The sequence below is a fragment of the Ursus americanus genome, chromosome 7 (assembly GCF_024610735.1).
Source record: "Ursus americanus isolate L20-20 chromosome 7, mUrsAme1.1.p, whole genome shotgun sequence".
Classification (NCBI taxonomy): Eukaryota; Metazoa; Chordata; class Mammalia; order Carnivora; family Ursidae; genus Ursus; species Ursus americanus.
Genome location: NC_142133.1, coordinates 50517300 through 50534600, shown reverse-complemented (window position 1 = coordinate 50534600; position 17301 = coordinate 50517300). Strand labels below are relative to the sequence as shown.

The 17301-nt window shown below is 38.8% G+C and overlaps 1 protein-coding gene across 2 annotated transcripts in view; it reads left to right on the top strand.

The window, feature by feature from the left end:
* The window catches only part of TMEM87B (transmembrane protein 87B), a 47442-nt gene extending 35283 nt beyond the window's left edge, over positions 1 to 12159 (top strand). For both annotated transcript variants that reach the window (XM_087863671.1, XM_087863670.1), the window contains exons 16-19: positions 3699 to 3772; positions 5452 to 5504; positions 7647 to 7677; positions 8815 to 12159. In XM_087863671.1, coding sequence (XP_087719797.1) covers positions 3699 to 3772; positions 5452 to 5504; positions 7647 to 7677; positions 8815 to 8874 — 218 coding nt within the window. In that variant the 3' untranslated portion in view covers positions 8875 to 12159. The remainder of the gene's footprint in view (positions 1 to 3698; positions 3773 to 5451; positions 5505 to 7646; positions 7678 to 8814) is intronic.
* The last annotated feature ends 5142 nt before the right edge of the window (positions 12160 to 17301 follow it).

Here is a 17301-nt window from a genome sequence, read left to right as displayed (position 1 = left end):
TGCTGAGAATAAGTAAGTGTAGAGCTGTAACGTGTTTGTGAATTTTATCTCTCAATACTATTAAGCAGTCAGTACCACAAACTGATAAGTAGAGTCAGTGCAATCCCAATCATGATTCTAACTGACCTTAAAAAAAGTACAAACGGTTAATCTGATTTTTTTTTTTCATTTAATAATAGAGAGCATGGGGGGAGGAGCAGAGGGAGAAGAGAATCTTAAGCAGACTCCCTGCTAAGCATGGAGCCCAACTTAGGGCTCGATTCCAGGACCCTGAGATCATGGCCTGAGCCAAAATCAAGAGTCAGATGCTCAACTGACTGTGTCACCCAGGCGCCCCAGTTAATCTGATTTTAAAATGTATGTGGGAAAGAGAAGGACCTAGAAGAGCCCAGACATTCTTATAGTTACGACATGGACAGATCTTAAAAACATTATGCTAAGTGAAAGAAACCAATCATAAAGATTACAAGTTATATGATTCTAGTTAGATGAAAAGTCCACGAAAGATAAATCCGTAGAAGACAGGAAGTATATTGGTGATTGCCAGGGTTTGGTGGAAGGAATGAGTAGGGAGTGACTACTGATGGCCATGGGATTTCTTTTTAGGGTGATGAAAATCTTCTGAAATTAGTGGTGATGGTTGCACAATTCCTTGACTATCCTGAAATCTACTGAACTGTTCACTTCAAGATAGTGTGGGAATTTTATCTCAATAAAATAAAATTAATGGATTTACAGTAATTTCAAGACTTACAAAAATTTCAAGTTCTATTCATCAGTATAGTGTGGTATTGGCAGGAGGATGGAGAAACACAGCAGTGCATCAAACTGGAGTCCAGAAATAAATCCACACATATGTGGTCGGTTGATTTTGTTGTTCTTGTTATTGCATTAAGTAATAACATTCTGAAGAATGTACTTTTACAAGTACCAAATTGATTCAATATAATAGGTTTCTAAAAGTTTTGTTTTTAAAAGGAATGCAATAGAGGCGCCTGGGGGGCTCAGTCGGTTGAAAGTCCGACTCTTGATTCCGGCTCAGGTCATGATCTCAGGGTTGTGGGATTGAGCCCCACATTGGGCCCCATGCTAGGCGTGGAGCCTGTTTGGTATTCTCTCTCTCCCTATCCTTCTTCCCCTCCCCTCTCTATAAATGAATGAATGAATGAATAAATGAAAAAAATAAATGAATGAATGTAATGCAATTATTAAAGTAGCTCCAAACTGGAAACCTCATTTGTCAACTGATTTTTGACAAGGGCACCAAGACATTTTATGAGGACAGAATAGTATTGTCACCAACTAGTGTTGGAACAATTAGATAAACACATGGAGGGAAGATCACCTAGACTCCTTACGCAGATGTCACATAATAATTAATTCAAGATGGACCACAGACCCTACATGTGAAAACTTAAACTATAACTCTTCTGGTGGCCCTGGTGGCTCAGTCAGTTAAGTGTCCAACTCTTGATTTTGGCTCAGGTCGTGATCTCAGGGTTGTGAGATTGAGCCCATATTGGACTCCACCCTGGGTGTGGAACCGGCTTAAGATTCTCTCTCTCCCTCTGTCCCCCCCAAAAAGAAAAACTATAACTCTTCTGAAAGAAAACAAGAAAATATCTTTATAACCTTGGGTTAGATAATTTCTTAGGACGTAAGCAGTTACCATAAAATTTTAAAAACTGGTAAATTAGATTTCACCAAAGTTTAAATACTTATCAAGAGAAACATAAGAAAATGAAAGGCAAGGCTTAGACTGGAGTAAAAGATTCTCCGTACATGATACATGACAAAGAACATGTATCCAGCCCAAGACTGGAATAAAAGATCCTCAGTACATATATCTGAGGAAGGATTTGTATCCAGAATATAAGTAAAATCCCTGTAAGTCAACAAAATATAACTCCATTTGTAAAAGACAAAAAAATACTTGAATAGACACTTCACCAAAGAAGACAAAGGAATGACCAACAAGCATGTGAAAAGGTACTCAGTATAATTGGTCATCAGGGAAAAACAAATTAAACCAGAGTGGGATACCACCACATATGCACTAGAATGGTTAAAGTTTAAAAGACTGACAGCGTGAAATGTTGGAGAGGATGCGGAACAGCTAGATCACTCAGACACTGCTGGAAGGAATGGAAAGTAGTAAGACTTGTTTAAAAAGTAATTTGGTTCTTAAAACGGTAAACATATACCTACCATACAACCCAGCCATTCCACCCCAAGATATTTACCCAGAAGATATGCCAGAAATGAAAGCAGATGTTCACAGATAGATGCTGATGTACACTATTATTTTCAGCAACTTTAGTCTTAATAGTTTAAAACTGGATCAACAGATGAATGGATAAAGTATTTGTAGTATAGCCACACAATGGGCTACTGTTCGATATCAAAAGTAACAAACACTACAATGTAAGTAATCTCAAAACCTTTATATTGAGTGAAAGTAGCCAAATCCTAAAGAATATAGAGTCCATGGATTATGGTTCTATATATGAAGTTCCAAAACAGGCAGAACTAAGCTGTGGTGATTATGGAAATCAGAACAATGGTTGCTTCTGGTAAGATTAGAATTGACCGGAAAGGAATTTAAAGAACCTTCTATAATGATGGAAATGTTAAATGTCGCAGTTGAGATGGTAGTTACACAAGTATGTATGTTTGTGAACTCTCTTAGGCTGTACACTTAAAATTGTGTATTTTTATTATCTATGTTGTACCTCAGTTTTAAAAATCAGTGTATTGCCCCATTAAGAGAACAGATCTCAAATGTTGGGATTTTAAATGCTCCATGGAAATGTTTTTTGATTGAGGAACCTCATCTTCATGTATTATATTAACTTATGATCAAACATATACCAATTGTCCTTATTTATGGAGAAGCACAATTTGCAAATTACAGCAATAACTAAAATGATTACTTATGGGACAGAGATTACGTGTCAGGTACCTTGTCTAATGCTCATCAGAACTCTGTAAGGTAGATGTCAGTACCATCCCATTGTGTTGCTGGGGACGCTGAGTCACAGAAAGTGTACTTCTTTGCCCAGGGTTGCGTAGGGAGAGCCAGAATCCTAGGTCAGGCAGTCTAGTTCCGGAACTCACGCTCTTCACCTCTGCTCTGAAACTGCTGGCAGAAGGGAGAGCCTCGGTCAAATAGGAAGGAAGAAAATCCTTCTCTTTCCCATTTTATATTTACCATAGGAACATTCCAAAATGTACACATCAGAGAAGTACAGGCGTAGACAAAGGTGTTTCATTCTTGAATATGAGACTAAAAATTCTATAGATTTTTAAATCCATAAACTTTAAAATGTAGTGAAACTCTTTAAGGAAACATGTATATATGTTTGCTTGTTTGTTTAAACTCCTCTAAAACTAGAATTCAAACTGGCGTCTTGAAAACCTGGTTGTTAGGGCAAATATTTGTGAAATCTATTAATTTTTGCCATCCCGCCTATATTTCATGTTAAAGCCAGCACCCTGCCCGAAGCTTCTACTATTAACCCTCCTTTAAATATACGTATATAAATAGTGTGTGTATGTATACGTACACATCTATATATGAATCTATATAGATATAAATACATGCGTAGATCTGTGTTGGGTTATTAAATGTGAGATTATGAAGGAAAATAGTATTTTATAATTTTATATATTTCTCTCCATAATGTTTCTCATTGTAGCTGAAGGAATAAAATTGAGAGTCTCAAAAACGGTTTCCAACGGAACAGCCAAACCTGCTACTTCTGATAATTTTGTGAGTAGAGTCTGTATGTAATAGAGCCTGTGTCACAGTCATCAACTATTAGGAAACCATTCTCTGCTGAGGTTTTTTGTATGAAATTCAGTGTTACCACGCAGCAATACTAGTTAAGTCTGACGACTGTAACCGCGGTAGACGCCGGCTCCTGGGGTGCCCTTCTTGGACCAGCAGCGTGAGTGTCACCTGGGAGCTTGCCCGATGCGCGGGCTCCGGCCCACTCAGACCTACTGAATCTGAATCGGCTGCTTCACAGGATCCCGTAGATGACTCATATGCACATTAAAGACGGAGAAGCTTTGACATAGTAGAAGCTTCTGTTAATTTTTCGACATTTTAAAGTGATTTTTGAAGCCATTTCAGATAACATCTGTTATTTGTTAGGAAAGGACTTTGTGTATTGCCTGTGCAGTTAACAAAAATAGCATCTGTTATAGAACTGTGGAAGCTTGAAGAAAATGGTAAAATAGAGAGTAGGGATGAGTTTTTTAATATTTTATGCATATGAATTAGTCATAGTGGAAGTGCCTCTCATACAGTTTTATATTCTGCTTTCTTATAATTGTTTATGCTGTGATTAATAGAGTATAAAATTTATGCTTATAAGTTCTGACGGAACAGATGATCCACAAGAACAGTTTGATCTGTTGGTTTTGGTAAATTTTTTCATTTTTATTTTTGGTAATCAATAATTTTTTAGAATGTGTTCTTTGAGTAGTTTTATGGTGATTTAAACTTTTTAAAAATTGCAACAGTTTTATCTGGCATTAGAGCTGTTAAACTTTAAATTCATTAAAATATTTTCCTTTTATTTTAGGGATATGTCTCAGTTTATTTTAAAACTAAATGTTTGTAAGCACATCAAGGGAATACTTTTTCATTTCCCTAAATTAAGGGCAGTCAGCTCTTGATCAGAAGCCTTATCTTAAGACTTATTTCTACTTGAGACTCAGAGAATTGGGGTTCCTATTAATACTGGCTCAGTCGCTTTGTCTCTCTCCCAGGTGAGCAAGATGTGATTAATACTAGAAAGAGTATTCCATGTAGCCAGGTAGATTACAAAGAAGCATTTTGATTTATTTTATTTTATTTATAAATCAAAATACTTAGTATGCCTTTTATTTTTCTTTCTCCCAGTGAGATAACCATAAACAGGTTTCTGCTAAAAAACGGGTATGCTGACTGACCTGCTTTCCTTTTCTTGTCTCCTAGCAGAGAGATGAACAGAAATATAAGCGACAGAAGTAAATAGGCTTTTGTAAATTTAGAGTATTTGTACTGTCATCTTTTTCTGTTGAAAAATTATAAACTCATGATATAAAAACATTAACAAATTAGTCATAATGAGTACTGGGAGCAAAAACCAATAAAAATCAATATTCTTGCAATTTTCTGTCTTATAAATCAACTGTGTTTCTACTGTGGTTTTTCAGGACAGAATGACACCTTGCATCTAACGAAAACCAAGAAGAAGTACAAAATTCCAAGTTCAAATTTATTAAGAGAATACTGGCAGAATTTCTGTGTGGCATAAGTGCCAACTTCTTAGGATATGTAGAAATGCAAAGAATCATGCATTTGAATCTTAATGCTTAATTTTATATACATTATATTTTAAAATTCTCCTTTCAGGTGATACTAAGCAAATGCTAATATATAAATATTTACTTCTACAGGATGAAGATTTGAAGTGGGTGGAAGAAAATATTCCCTCTTCATTCACAGATGTGTAAATATCCTCTGTTAAAGTTTAAGTCTGAAATTTAGGATATCGTATAACGAGATAATTCTCATACTTTGTCATGTGCTTTTCAAACATCATACCTCCATATGTTTTTATAGGCCTACATCACTAGCGAATGACTGGTTTCATGTCAGAATACAAAGAAAACACCCTGCCTTTTTCTTTCTCCTCCATTTTTCCCTGGACAGCAACTACTTTAATACTTGTAGCGTATAACCAACTCCAGCCTTTTCTCATCTAAGTTTTTCAGGATTAGAATCAATTTTGTTTCAACTTCCTATTATGGAAAAGTTCAAACATACATAAAACATTTTTTTCAAACACATGGAACAACAATGCCATGTATGGTGGGGAAGCTGTGGAGGAAAAACACGAGCATCAGAAGAATAGAGTGCAGACAAAGCCCCTCAGGAACTTTGAGCTAATCAGGATCAAGATCCTGTTTGACACAAGAATTCTGTGTAGCTATTTCCGCCACAGAAAACAGTAGGATAGCCAGATATGATAACGTTTTCATATCCTGTTCTTTCCCTTCCCCGCTCCCATTTACTTCCTATTTAGACAGTTCCTGTCGAGTATGAAATTCTGTTTGCATGTCATAGGATGATTTGACTAGATCTAACATATGATGCAATCTATTATGAGATAGACATAATGACTTTTCCTTACCTCTGATAAGCCATAAAAGACACAGCAGAGTTCACCTCCTTCTTCAGTGCACTCAATACATCTTAATAAGTTTTAAAGTCATTAACCTCACAGAGGAACTGTTTTTAAGATTGCTGGTGTTTATCTCCAGAGTGCTGAGCACCCGACCGTGGTCTTCTGGGTCTCACAGGTTCTGGTTCATGTTTCCCCTAAAGCAGTCTTCTCCCTGGATTTTCCTTAATAGAAGCATTACAAACAATCTCTCCTGGCCCCTTTCTCACACCTGGCTCATCTCTTGGTTCTCTTTCTTCTGCCCTCACCGTAGCCTGCTCTGTAAGTGGCGTCCCCTGGAGTCTTGCAGTGATGGCACTTGCGTGTTGCAGCTCCAGCAGATAGACTTTTCCTCCAGGCCCTCCCTCTCAGTGAGGGGGATCCATCACTCATTGAGGCTCTACACTTGGCTTTTCTTTTTATCCATACTATCTTTCCCAGGCGAAGGTTATATTGTATAACTCTGTCCAGTACCTTCACCGGTAGACATCCAGTCAGCAGTAGTAATGATATGGGAATTAAACAGGTACTTGATTCCATAAATACCACCTTTCATAGTATGTTTACTCATCCCTCTTTTTTTTAATGTACATATTTAAGGTGTACGTGAAGATTTGCTCTACATACGCATAGTGAAATGATTACTACAGTCAAGCGTATTCATTCCTGTTAAGTTCTCACAAAAGCACATGACATCAGTTAGATGACACATCACTACTCGATACTTGTCCAGCTGTTGAAAGTGAAAAATGGCTGGGGCTTAAAAAATAAATCCATAGTTGGATGTCAGTTGTGTTTGGAATTACTGATTTGTATGGTATATTCATTGATATTCTTCCAACATATTTCCCTCTAGAATTGCTCATCTTGCCTTGTTTCCATTTGAAGTTATGATTATTTTCACATTTCAGTTTTTAACTGAACTTTTTTTTTAAGTATAGCACACATTCTGGAAAGTATAGAATCCTAAGCTCCAATAAATTTTCAATATGAACACATTCGTGTAACCAGCACCCAGATAAGAAAAAAAAAAGAACATCATCAGTGCCCTAAAAACCCCTTTGTTTTCTTCCCAAATCACAACCCCACTTTCCAAAATATGCTGCTGTCCTGACGTCTCGTAACTGTAGATTACTTGTGTCAGTTTAAAAAATGTATCCCTTGCTAATCCATTCATTTTCTTTGCTGCATAGTATTTCATTGTGTGAACATACTAGTTGACCCACATGGGCTATTTTTAGTTTGGGGACTCTTAAGAACAGTATGAAAATTCCTCTCCATGTGTGTTGGTGAACCTAGGTGTTTATTTCTGTTGGCTGTGTTCCTCTAGGATTGAGAATTTGTAGGTCACTGAATATGACTGTATTCAGCGTTAGTACATACACTAGACTTTTAATAACATTGTCATCTGTTTCTGTTTTGTTTCAGAGCTCTTCCAGTGTTAGTGGATTCAGATGAGGTAAAACATATTTTTTGCTTATTTTCTTGGTGCTGTTATTTTCACAAAGTAGAAATGGATTTCAGAAAGAAATTCTGGAACTTTATAAAATGATTTCAAATTGAGCAGGTTGGAAGACAGTGCACTGGTTTGTCAGTTAAGTGTAAAGGAACTCGATCCTCATTTAAAACAGGAGCAAGATAAGTGCTTGTTGATATGAAGGAAGGGAGAATTATTTTATAAGATTTCAAGTCTATGATTTTCTAACATCTTGTACGTTGGTAAGAGTTCAGAATACTTTAAGATGGCAGTTTGTCTAAATTTCTTTTATTTGAGATATTTTGCTGGGGTATTAAATAGAGTTTCTATCTCATTTTCATTTATAAGCAGGAGACGTGAATAGAGGATGTGGATTTGGGAAGGTTTGGGGGAGGAAAATGAGTTATGGGTCATCTGGACATTGAAGGGTAGCCCAAGACGAGAAGAAGTCTGAATTGTGACAAAGGGTGGATGTGGGGAACAGGAGCTTTCAGGAAGGAACCGTAGAGGGAAATAAGTGGTGGCCGAGGCGTGACTTAGGTGGTGGCTGGGGAATAGGAGAGAAGCCACAGCTGAAGGTAAGGGCGGTGACCGGCCGCAGCAGGTTGACCGGACCATAGCGGGAGGTTTTGAGGAGGCTTCAGTGGACATGCACTTGGCTACAAAGCAGTTGAACTTCAGGATTTAGAACTCTATGGAAAGATACACCATGGAGAATTGCTTTAAAATGGCATTTGGAGGATTCATGTGATAAATAATTTTATAATTTCAAAATACATGAATTGTGTAAAGTGAGGCAGATCCCCGGATGAACTATGCCTAAGAAATCCATGTTAGCCCCGTCCCTGCCTCTCACCGGTGATTCTGAACTCCAGATGCTTTCCAGCTAGCAGGATGTTCAAGTTTTCTGAACTTGCCAATGGATATTGGCCATCCATCACTAGAAGTGTGGATTATCTGGTGTTTATTTTCTGTATCTAATATTTCTGTGTGTACCATGGAATATACTTAATCCCCCACAAAACTGTGACCATTGAAAGATTAGAGAATTTTGTTATGTTCTGGAAGGAGCATCAACATTTACAAGCATATCTTTTGTTGTTGTTGTTGTTTTTTCAGGAAATCATGACCAGATCTGAAATGGCAGAAAAAATGTTCTCTTCAGAAAAGATAATGTGATTGGAACCCACAGAAATGAAACCTAGTTCACGGTGAAGGACTTCCTCAAGAATGAGAGAGCTTTGTTTTGATGTAGTACAACGAGGTTTTATTGCATTATCTTGGAAATCTGTGTATTACAACTAAGAATTCAGGTGGTAGGAGGGTTCTGCGACCGTTTTAAGCTACTCTGGAATGTCAGCTTCATGTCCGTCAAATTGCCTGGATTTGGAAATAATCTAAGAAAAGTATTATGATAAAGAAATATGCCCAAATGCCCTTAGCTGAGAGGTAGCAAGGATGCGGATTTGGATTTTCTCATTTCTCTGGAAAATATGACAATTCCAGACTTAAAAGTACCTTTTACATAAGCACTCCTGCTATTCTTCCACTAACCTTTGAGTATATGATGTCATTCTTCTGTAATGTAGTAAAGCAGCGCCTTCGTCTCCTGGGTTTGTAGTGACTAGATGCAATAATAGTTTTCTTTGACTTTTATACTGAAGTGATTTGAAATTAAGTAAAACTTGGTTAGCCTTAGAACATAAGCCTGTTTATATGGTTAGTTTTGGTGTGTGGGTGTGGGTGTGGGTGTCTATACGTATACATACGGGTCCATGCAAAGTCCTTGTTTGTAAATATCACCATGCACACCAAATCAGAGTTGGGTCCTCTCTGTCTGAGCTCAGGGGAGCACAAGTACACAGGAAAGAGATCTCGATGGTCACTTCCAAGGATTTGCTCTGCCATTGTCCCCTCACTCAGGCCATATGCGCACGCACGAGCTGCTGCTGAATCTGTCTGGGGCAGGTGCTGACACGTGGCCACATCGGGGTTCCTCTCCGGCAAGCCGGGGACCCATGACCAGGGAGCCTTGTAGACACTATTACATCCTTTACGTAATCTTGGTTTATTTGGTTTCATAATGAAACATATTTACCTGCACAGTATATCACTATTAATCTTGTAAGTAATTTCTTAAACTTCAACCATGTTTTACACATCATTTTGTTACATTATATATGTAATATGTGATTTGAAATTTTGTTTTAATATTTTTTTAAGTACAGAACATTCTAAACTTGAAAGATAGTTGAATGTAGAATGATGGAAATGTGAATGTTTTGCTGCTTTCATGACCAAAGATACAGGGCTAGTGGACATTTAGAATAGGAATAAAAGTTAGACTCTTGTATATCTTTCTTTGAAGAGGTTCTAACCTTGTGAATTGAGAACGACTTCAGAGAACTTTGAGAAGCATTTAAAGTCTTAACCAGTACAAACACTTAAGTATAACCATTAATTTATTTTCATCGTGAAGCCACAAAACAAATTTTTTTCTTCAAGAGACTGCCTTTTCAATTTATTTCTCATTTACTCGTGTCATAGGGGTTAGGAAAAAAATTTTCTAGTAGTAATGTGTCTTGAAAGATAACTTTCAGATTTATTTCCAATAGGAAACACTGAATGGTTTGGGGCATCCTTCCTAGGAAAGGAGTGTCCCTTAGTGTGGGTTCCATTCCTTATTTCCATTTCTGCCACAATAATGGACCCCTCACCCACTACCTTTCCCAGCATTTATGTCCATTCTGGTTTTGGTGTATTTTACCCTGGGCCCAGTTGTTTCAGACCTGGAGGTGACCCTACCTTCTCATTCCTAACATTTTTCTCTCCTACCATTCCCAGATGTCGAGGCAGACCCCAAGCTCATCATATGGCTCCAGCTAAAGTGTGAAATACAGGGTCCTCGCTTCCAGCCTATAGGAGCTGCAGATGTAGTGGGGCAGGAGTGGGGGGTCGATGGTGAGCACAAGGGACACTGCCTCTGGCATAACCTCAGTAGTGGGTATAAAAACCCTTCTTTCTGCCGCTGGAAAGATAAAGGATGCGACGTGTATAGCTCAGCTACAGGCTGAAATGCAAACTTTTCTCATCTTCTAGAGGAAACGGGATTCCCTCCTGATAACCTTGTCAGAAATGTTTTTTTAAAGGGTATATATGGTATCTGTCACTTTCAGTGGTAATTGTGTCGTCAGTTGATGTCTCTTGACCTGAATTGAGTATTCCTATGGAAGGTCCTCTTAGCTGCCTGATATGAGCAGGAGGGGGTGTCCTAGGGCTGTAGCTGTGGTTCATCTGAAGGACACCGGGGAGAAGTGATACCTGGGGCCATTGTACAGCTCATTATCCCAGCTTCTGCACGAAGTGTCCAGAAACTGGTCATCAGAGCTTTTGAGCTTATCAGATCGGTTTCTTCTTGGGATACCATCAAGATAGGACTCACTATAAATGAAGGGATCTGAGGAGAAGAGTCCAGTTTTATGTGTTTCTAGACAAAATGCTGAAGTGTTCTTATGCAAGTCATGTTAGATTTATATGATATGTGAAATTTGCTTTCAAGGGAATTTTCATGGTTTGAGTTAGATTAGCATTTAATTATCTGCTTTAAAGGGTAGTTAATTTATTTCACAAATAAGGAAAAATAGATGAATATGTGAATTTTTTAAGACTGAGAGATGATGTTCCTTTACTTTTCCGGTAAAGAAGATAATTTTTAAATCTTTCATATCCTGTAGAGAAAACCAGCTTTTCCTCTGTGATACAGTACATTTTGTTTGCACTACTATAATGTCAAGACTGAAAGTATAAAAAATGTACATATAAGATTGATTTTTATATCTTTTTTTTTTTTTTAAAGGGGTTTGAGGTGCCTGCCTGGCTCATTCTTCAGTAAAACATACGACCCTTGATCTTGGGGTCGTGAGTTGAAGCCCCACGTTGGGGGTAGAGTTTACTTTAAAAATAAATAAAAGGGGTTTGAGTCTATTGCACTAAGCTATACATGACTGGTTTAAAGTGGAGAGATGTTATGCTCGATTTAAAAATCACTAGTTTTCTTAGTGTGTCCTTTGTATGATCAATAGCATGCAATAAGCAATATAAAACACCAAGCCTTATACTTACAAGAAAGAAGTTTAACATATTGGTTAAAGTTCTAAACATATCAAATGTATATAAGTGACAAAGTAGGATTTTAGCGAAATGTACGGTGTATGTAGAAGCTCAGTACTGCGTTGAGAGATTTCGTTAGAACTAGGAAGGCGTTCATGTATTTGAGGAGAAAATTTAGGGGTTTGAGAAGTTATATTTTTCTATTTAAAAGGGTTAAATTATTGTATAATTTGGAAGAAGTTGCTTTGAATGTAGGACAAAACTGTTTCAAAGATTTTTGTTTGAAAAGTTGATGTATTTTTGTGCCTTAATATTTGTTCTGACTTTTAATAAAATGCTTTCTGAAATTCTGGATGATTGATTTTCTTTTTTTAAAGATTTTATTTATTTATTTGACAGAGAGAGAGACAGCCAGCAAGAGAGGGAACACAAGCAGGGGGAGCGGGAGAGGAAGAAGCAGGCTCCCAGCGGAGGAGCCTGATGTGGGGCTCAATCCCAGGGACCTAGGATCACGCCCTGAGCCGAAGGCAGACGCTTAACGACTGAGCCACCCAGCGCCGCCGGATGATTGATTTTAGTATCTGTTAAAGCTAGATTATGTAAAGCTGCAGGAAATGTAAACCCAAATAGATGGCGGGCTTTAAACAAGTCTTAAGACAGGAGATGCCCTGATTAACAAATATGGAAAAGTGTTCAACCTCAGTAGTGAGCAAAGAGATGCCTGGGTAGCCTCAGTCGGTGAAGCGGCCCACTCTTGGGCTCAGGTCACGAACTCAGGGTCAAACGTCAAACTCAGGGTCGTGAGATTGAGCCCCGAATCATGCTTTGTGCTCAGCGGGGAGTCGGCTTGAGATTCTCTCTCCCTCTCCCCCTCAGTTGTGCGTGTGCACTCTCTCTCTCCCCCCCTGAATAAATACATAAATAGGGGCACCTGGGTGACTCAGTTGCTTAAGCGTCTGCCTTCAGCTCAGGTCGTGATCCCAGGGTCCTGGGATTGAGTCCCACTTCGGGCTCCCTGCTCGGTCCCCCCTCCCCCACCCCCCCATGCTCTCTGTCCTGCTACTTCTCTCTCTCTCTCAAATAAATAAAATCTTTGAAAAATAAGTAAATACATAAATAAAATATTTTTAATGCAAAATATAAGATGGGGGAATTTTAAAAATTAACAGGTTTATAATAATGTACTTGTAAAATTTGTTATTTAAAGTGGAGACAGAATTAGAAACAGATGTCAACAATAGAATAGTAAGTGAATTATGGTCTAGCCAGCTACTTTATGGAATACTGCAACCATTAAATTATGAAGAATTCATAATAACAGAAAAATACTTGTAAGAAATAAGATACAAAGTTACTGTTGTGAACTCCTATCCATGAAAACACAAAGTAGAGAAAGGATTGAGTGAAAATGCACCATGATGGCATTCATGATTAATGTTTAGATTTAGTTGAGCTGTGCTCACAACGTGATTCAACATTTCAGAAGGTTATTTCTTGGTCATGCAACAGTTCTGGGGTGGGTATGGAGGTGGGCAAGGCAACCTTCCCCCACACATCTCTCAGGGACCCAAAGTTTCTCTCTTGTGGGCCCTCCAGCTCCTAGGGCCTGTCATCTGCATGTAGCCAACAGAAGGAGAAAGGACAGCCTGGGAAGTTTTGTGGGGCAAAACCTGGAAGGGTTGCTCATCACTTCAGAGTGTATTCCACGGGCAGTCACATGGCCACACAGACTGCCAGGCATCTGGGAGGTCAGAGCCATGCGCCTGCCAATTCTATCTATGAAGGAGAGGATGGATTTGGGTGGACAGCTAGTGACTTCTGCCACAGATTATTTGGGAGCAGTGGACAGGGGAGAGAAAAACTTCTGCCTTTCTATTTTCTAAGGTAAACATATGGAGAAATAAATATCTAAAAAGTGATAGTACATAAGTAGGCTATATGATATCAGAAAATCTAGAAATGCGTGTGGTCTCAGAACACAGCTTAATCCATTAATAAATAAAATCCCACCTGCCCCACGTAAGTAGATGGAACATGAACATTCTTGGAAATTCTCCCAGCCTTGGGAGTGGCCAAGATGGGTGATCCCCGGAGGAAAAGGAGGCCTCTTGTAATAACAGTGCTGACAGTTTAGGGAGGGTTGGGAGCGCTCCCGGAGTGGCAGGCTCTGTTAACCATTGGAGTCTCCATAGCCAGTGAGTTTATAGATGAGAAAATAGACTGAGCATGGCTAAATAATTTGCCCAAAGTCACCCTCCTGGCAGTTGGAAAGCTAGTATATTACCGGTGGGAGGCACCTTTGAAGGGTTTCCAAAGTCCTGGGCAGAGGGGAGGTACATGGTTGCTTGTTATAGGATTAAGCTCACGTATCTGAAGTGCTTGGTGCTCAGGCCTTCACAGCACAGCGAAGTTATAAAAAAAATGCATCAGTGATGGTCATGGAGGCTACTGAGACCCAGCTGAAATAAAGTCCTCTTGTGTGAAATTCATAGTCTAAGACTTATTTACATGGGTTGCAATGGAAGTTTCCCAGGAAAACTGCCCCTTCACTGATGGTGGATTTACTGTTTACTCCTTTCTATTTATTATTTACTACTATTGCTAAATTCCTCTTAACATAAGCTGGTATGGGACTGAATTCAGATGTAAATGATTTTGACAGTATTTCCTTTAAATCATTGTGGAAAAGTAGTAAGAAACCGCAATGGAAGTTTATGTACAGGAAAACTTTTAAAAGCTATCCAGCAGATGGTGCCAAAGTAGCATCTCCGAAGAGTTCTAGTCTGTAATTCTCGCCTTTAAATTTTTCTTCAATTTACTTCCCAAATGCCATGAAACAAATTTAGAGATAAAATAAAAAACTTTTAAAAAGTGTACACAAAGAGTACCGCCGTCCCCGCAAAAAAAGAAATAATGAATCGTATTATAAAAGGCGTTTGTGGATTTCAAGCTCTAATAATGGAGAAGTACCTTCTATTGGACCAAACTTCCCTACAAGTAACAACTCTCGACAAAATTTAAATGACAACTACATGAACACATTGGCAACAGACACAAAGCGGGGAGGCAAAGGAAAGGACTCCACACTTGGACGAAGGGAACTGCACTGGGCGATTTCCCCATTTTTTATGGCTTTTTCACTGATTGCAGGCCACAGTTCTCACCAAGTATAGAGAAAAACTGGATATAAACCCTGATCTTTTCCTTGCTGAATTGGAAGAAGACAGAGATGAGAAATGCAGTAGCTGGAAAGTTAAACAATTACCGAAAGAGAAACACAAAGAAGGTAAGCACCACATCTGTGTACAAAGCTCCCAAATCACTGGCTCACCCTGTATGATGCGCTTATGAGACACACTCCATGCAACCCTTCCACAGCTAAGAAAGTAGAACTGAGATTTCTGCTAACATAGGAGACAAAGTTTGACTTGAGTCCAACTCAGTAAACCTTAAGGAATGATGTGGGGGTGACATCAGAGGTAATTAGGGACGAAGGACCTCTGGAAGTTTGTCCCTTCATAAAAACAATGAAAAACGCATAAAAACTTTTAGAATTAGCTTTCAGAACTCTGGAAATGAACCAGTCTTGCAGCAACCTAAGGAGTATTTACTCACGAAAAAATTCCTGAATTTCAGTAAGAACACCAAGTTTTCCTTCCATCTGTCCTACTCCCCTACTCTGTTCCCCAGCACAGTAGTGGCCTTCAAAATTAAGGGCCCACATTCCCAGTACTGTAGGGAGCAGAATGGAGCTGGAGAGCTTTCAAAATCTCATTTCCAAAGGATTGGATTCATTGACTGGTCTAGTGGTTCCTTGGAACTCACCACTAGCAAGGCTTGTCTTTATTTGACCTGGGCCAGAGCTGGGCCAGTGTTAAAGCTTCTTCTTTGGGGATGTTTGTTAAAAAACATTTGCAGTCAAGTGTTTTAATGTTGTAGCTGCCCAAGGCAATAAGTAACAATGGGAGCAAACAACACACTAACCAAAAGCCTCAAAAAGTAAAGCTAAAAAGAAAAGCTCCAATGTGTTTCTGAGAATCTTAAAGGCCACGTGCATATGTCGGGCTTTGCACAGCAGAGTATAAGCAGGAAGTGAAGGTTAAGGCAGAGTTGTAGACCGGCTGTATGAGAGTTGAAGATGTGTCTTACCATACACACAAGCACCCTGACAAAGACTGGGTGATTTGTTGGTTCCAAGAATTTAAGGAAAATCCTGTCCAATAATTAGATGACCACCAGATAACTGAATAGAGACTTCAGTGGCCATGTATTAAAAAATAAAGATGGTACAGAATTAGTTCAGAGAAGTCACTAAACAAACATTACAAAAAGGGGCAATAACAAAAAAACCTGGGGAGAGGGAAAAATCTGACTTCCAGAGTTGCCACATTATTTAAAATGTCCAGTTTTCACCAAAAAATTATGACACACACAAAGAAATAAGGGGGGAAAGGCAATCAATATAAAATTTTCTTGAGAAAGACTTACTAGATAAGTACTTTAAGTCAGCTATTTTATTTATTTTTATAAAATGTATTTATTTGAGAGGGAGAGTGAGCAAGAGAGAGAGAGAGAGCATGCACAAGACAGGAAGAGGCAGAGGGAGGGAGAAGCAGACTCCCCGCTGAGCAGGGAGCCCAATGTGGGGCTCAATCCCAGGACTCTGGGATCACAACCCGAGCAGAAGAGAGACGCTTAATCAACTGAGCCACCCAGGCGCCCCTAAGTCAGCTATTTTAAATATGTTCAATGACCTAGAGGAAATGGTATCAAAAGAAATAAAGTATGAGAACAACGGCTCACCAAATAGATAATATAAGTAAAGAGATAACAATTTTAAAAGTGAGGTGAATAGAGTACCTGGGTGGCTCAGTCAGTTAAGCATCTGCCTTTGGCTCAGGTCCTGATCCTGGGGTCCTGGGATCGAGCCCTGTGTCAGACTCCTTGCACAGTCAGGAGCCTGCTTCTCCCTCTCCCCCGGCCCCTCCCCTGCTTGTGCTCTGTCTCATATGTGCACTCTCTCTCTCTAATAAATAAATAAAATCTTAAAAAAAAAAATGAGCCAAATAGAAATACTTTTCTGTTGAGAAGTACAATAACTGAAATGAAGAATTTACTAGAGGCTCAATAGCAGTTTTAATCAGGCAGAATAAAGACTCAGTGAACTTGAATATACGTCAATTGAGATTAATCAGTCTGTGGAATACCAAGTGAATAGAAAAAAGAAAAACGAACAGAGCCTCCGAGGTCTGTGGATCATCACCAAACATATCAATATATGCATAATGGGAAAATCTGAGAGGAGAGTAGGAAAGAGGCAGAAAGAATATTTGACAAAATAACAGCTGAAAACTACCCAACTTGTTGAAAAACATTAATCTACACATCCAGGAAGATCAAGAAACTCCAAGTGGTATAAACTCATAGGGATCCTGTGATGTACTGAAATATATCATAATCAACCTGGCAGAAGACAAAGACAGAATTTTGAAAGCA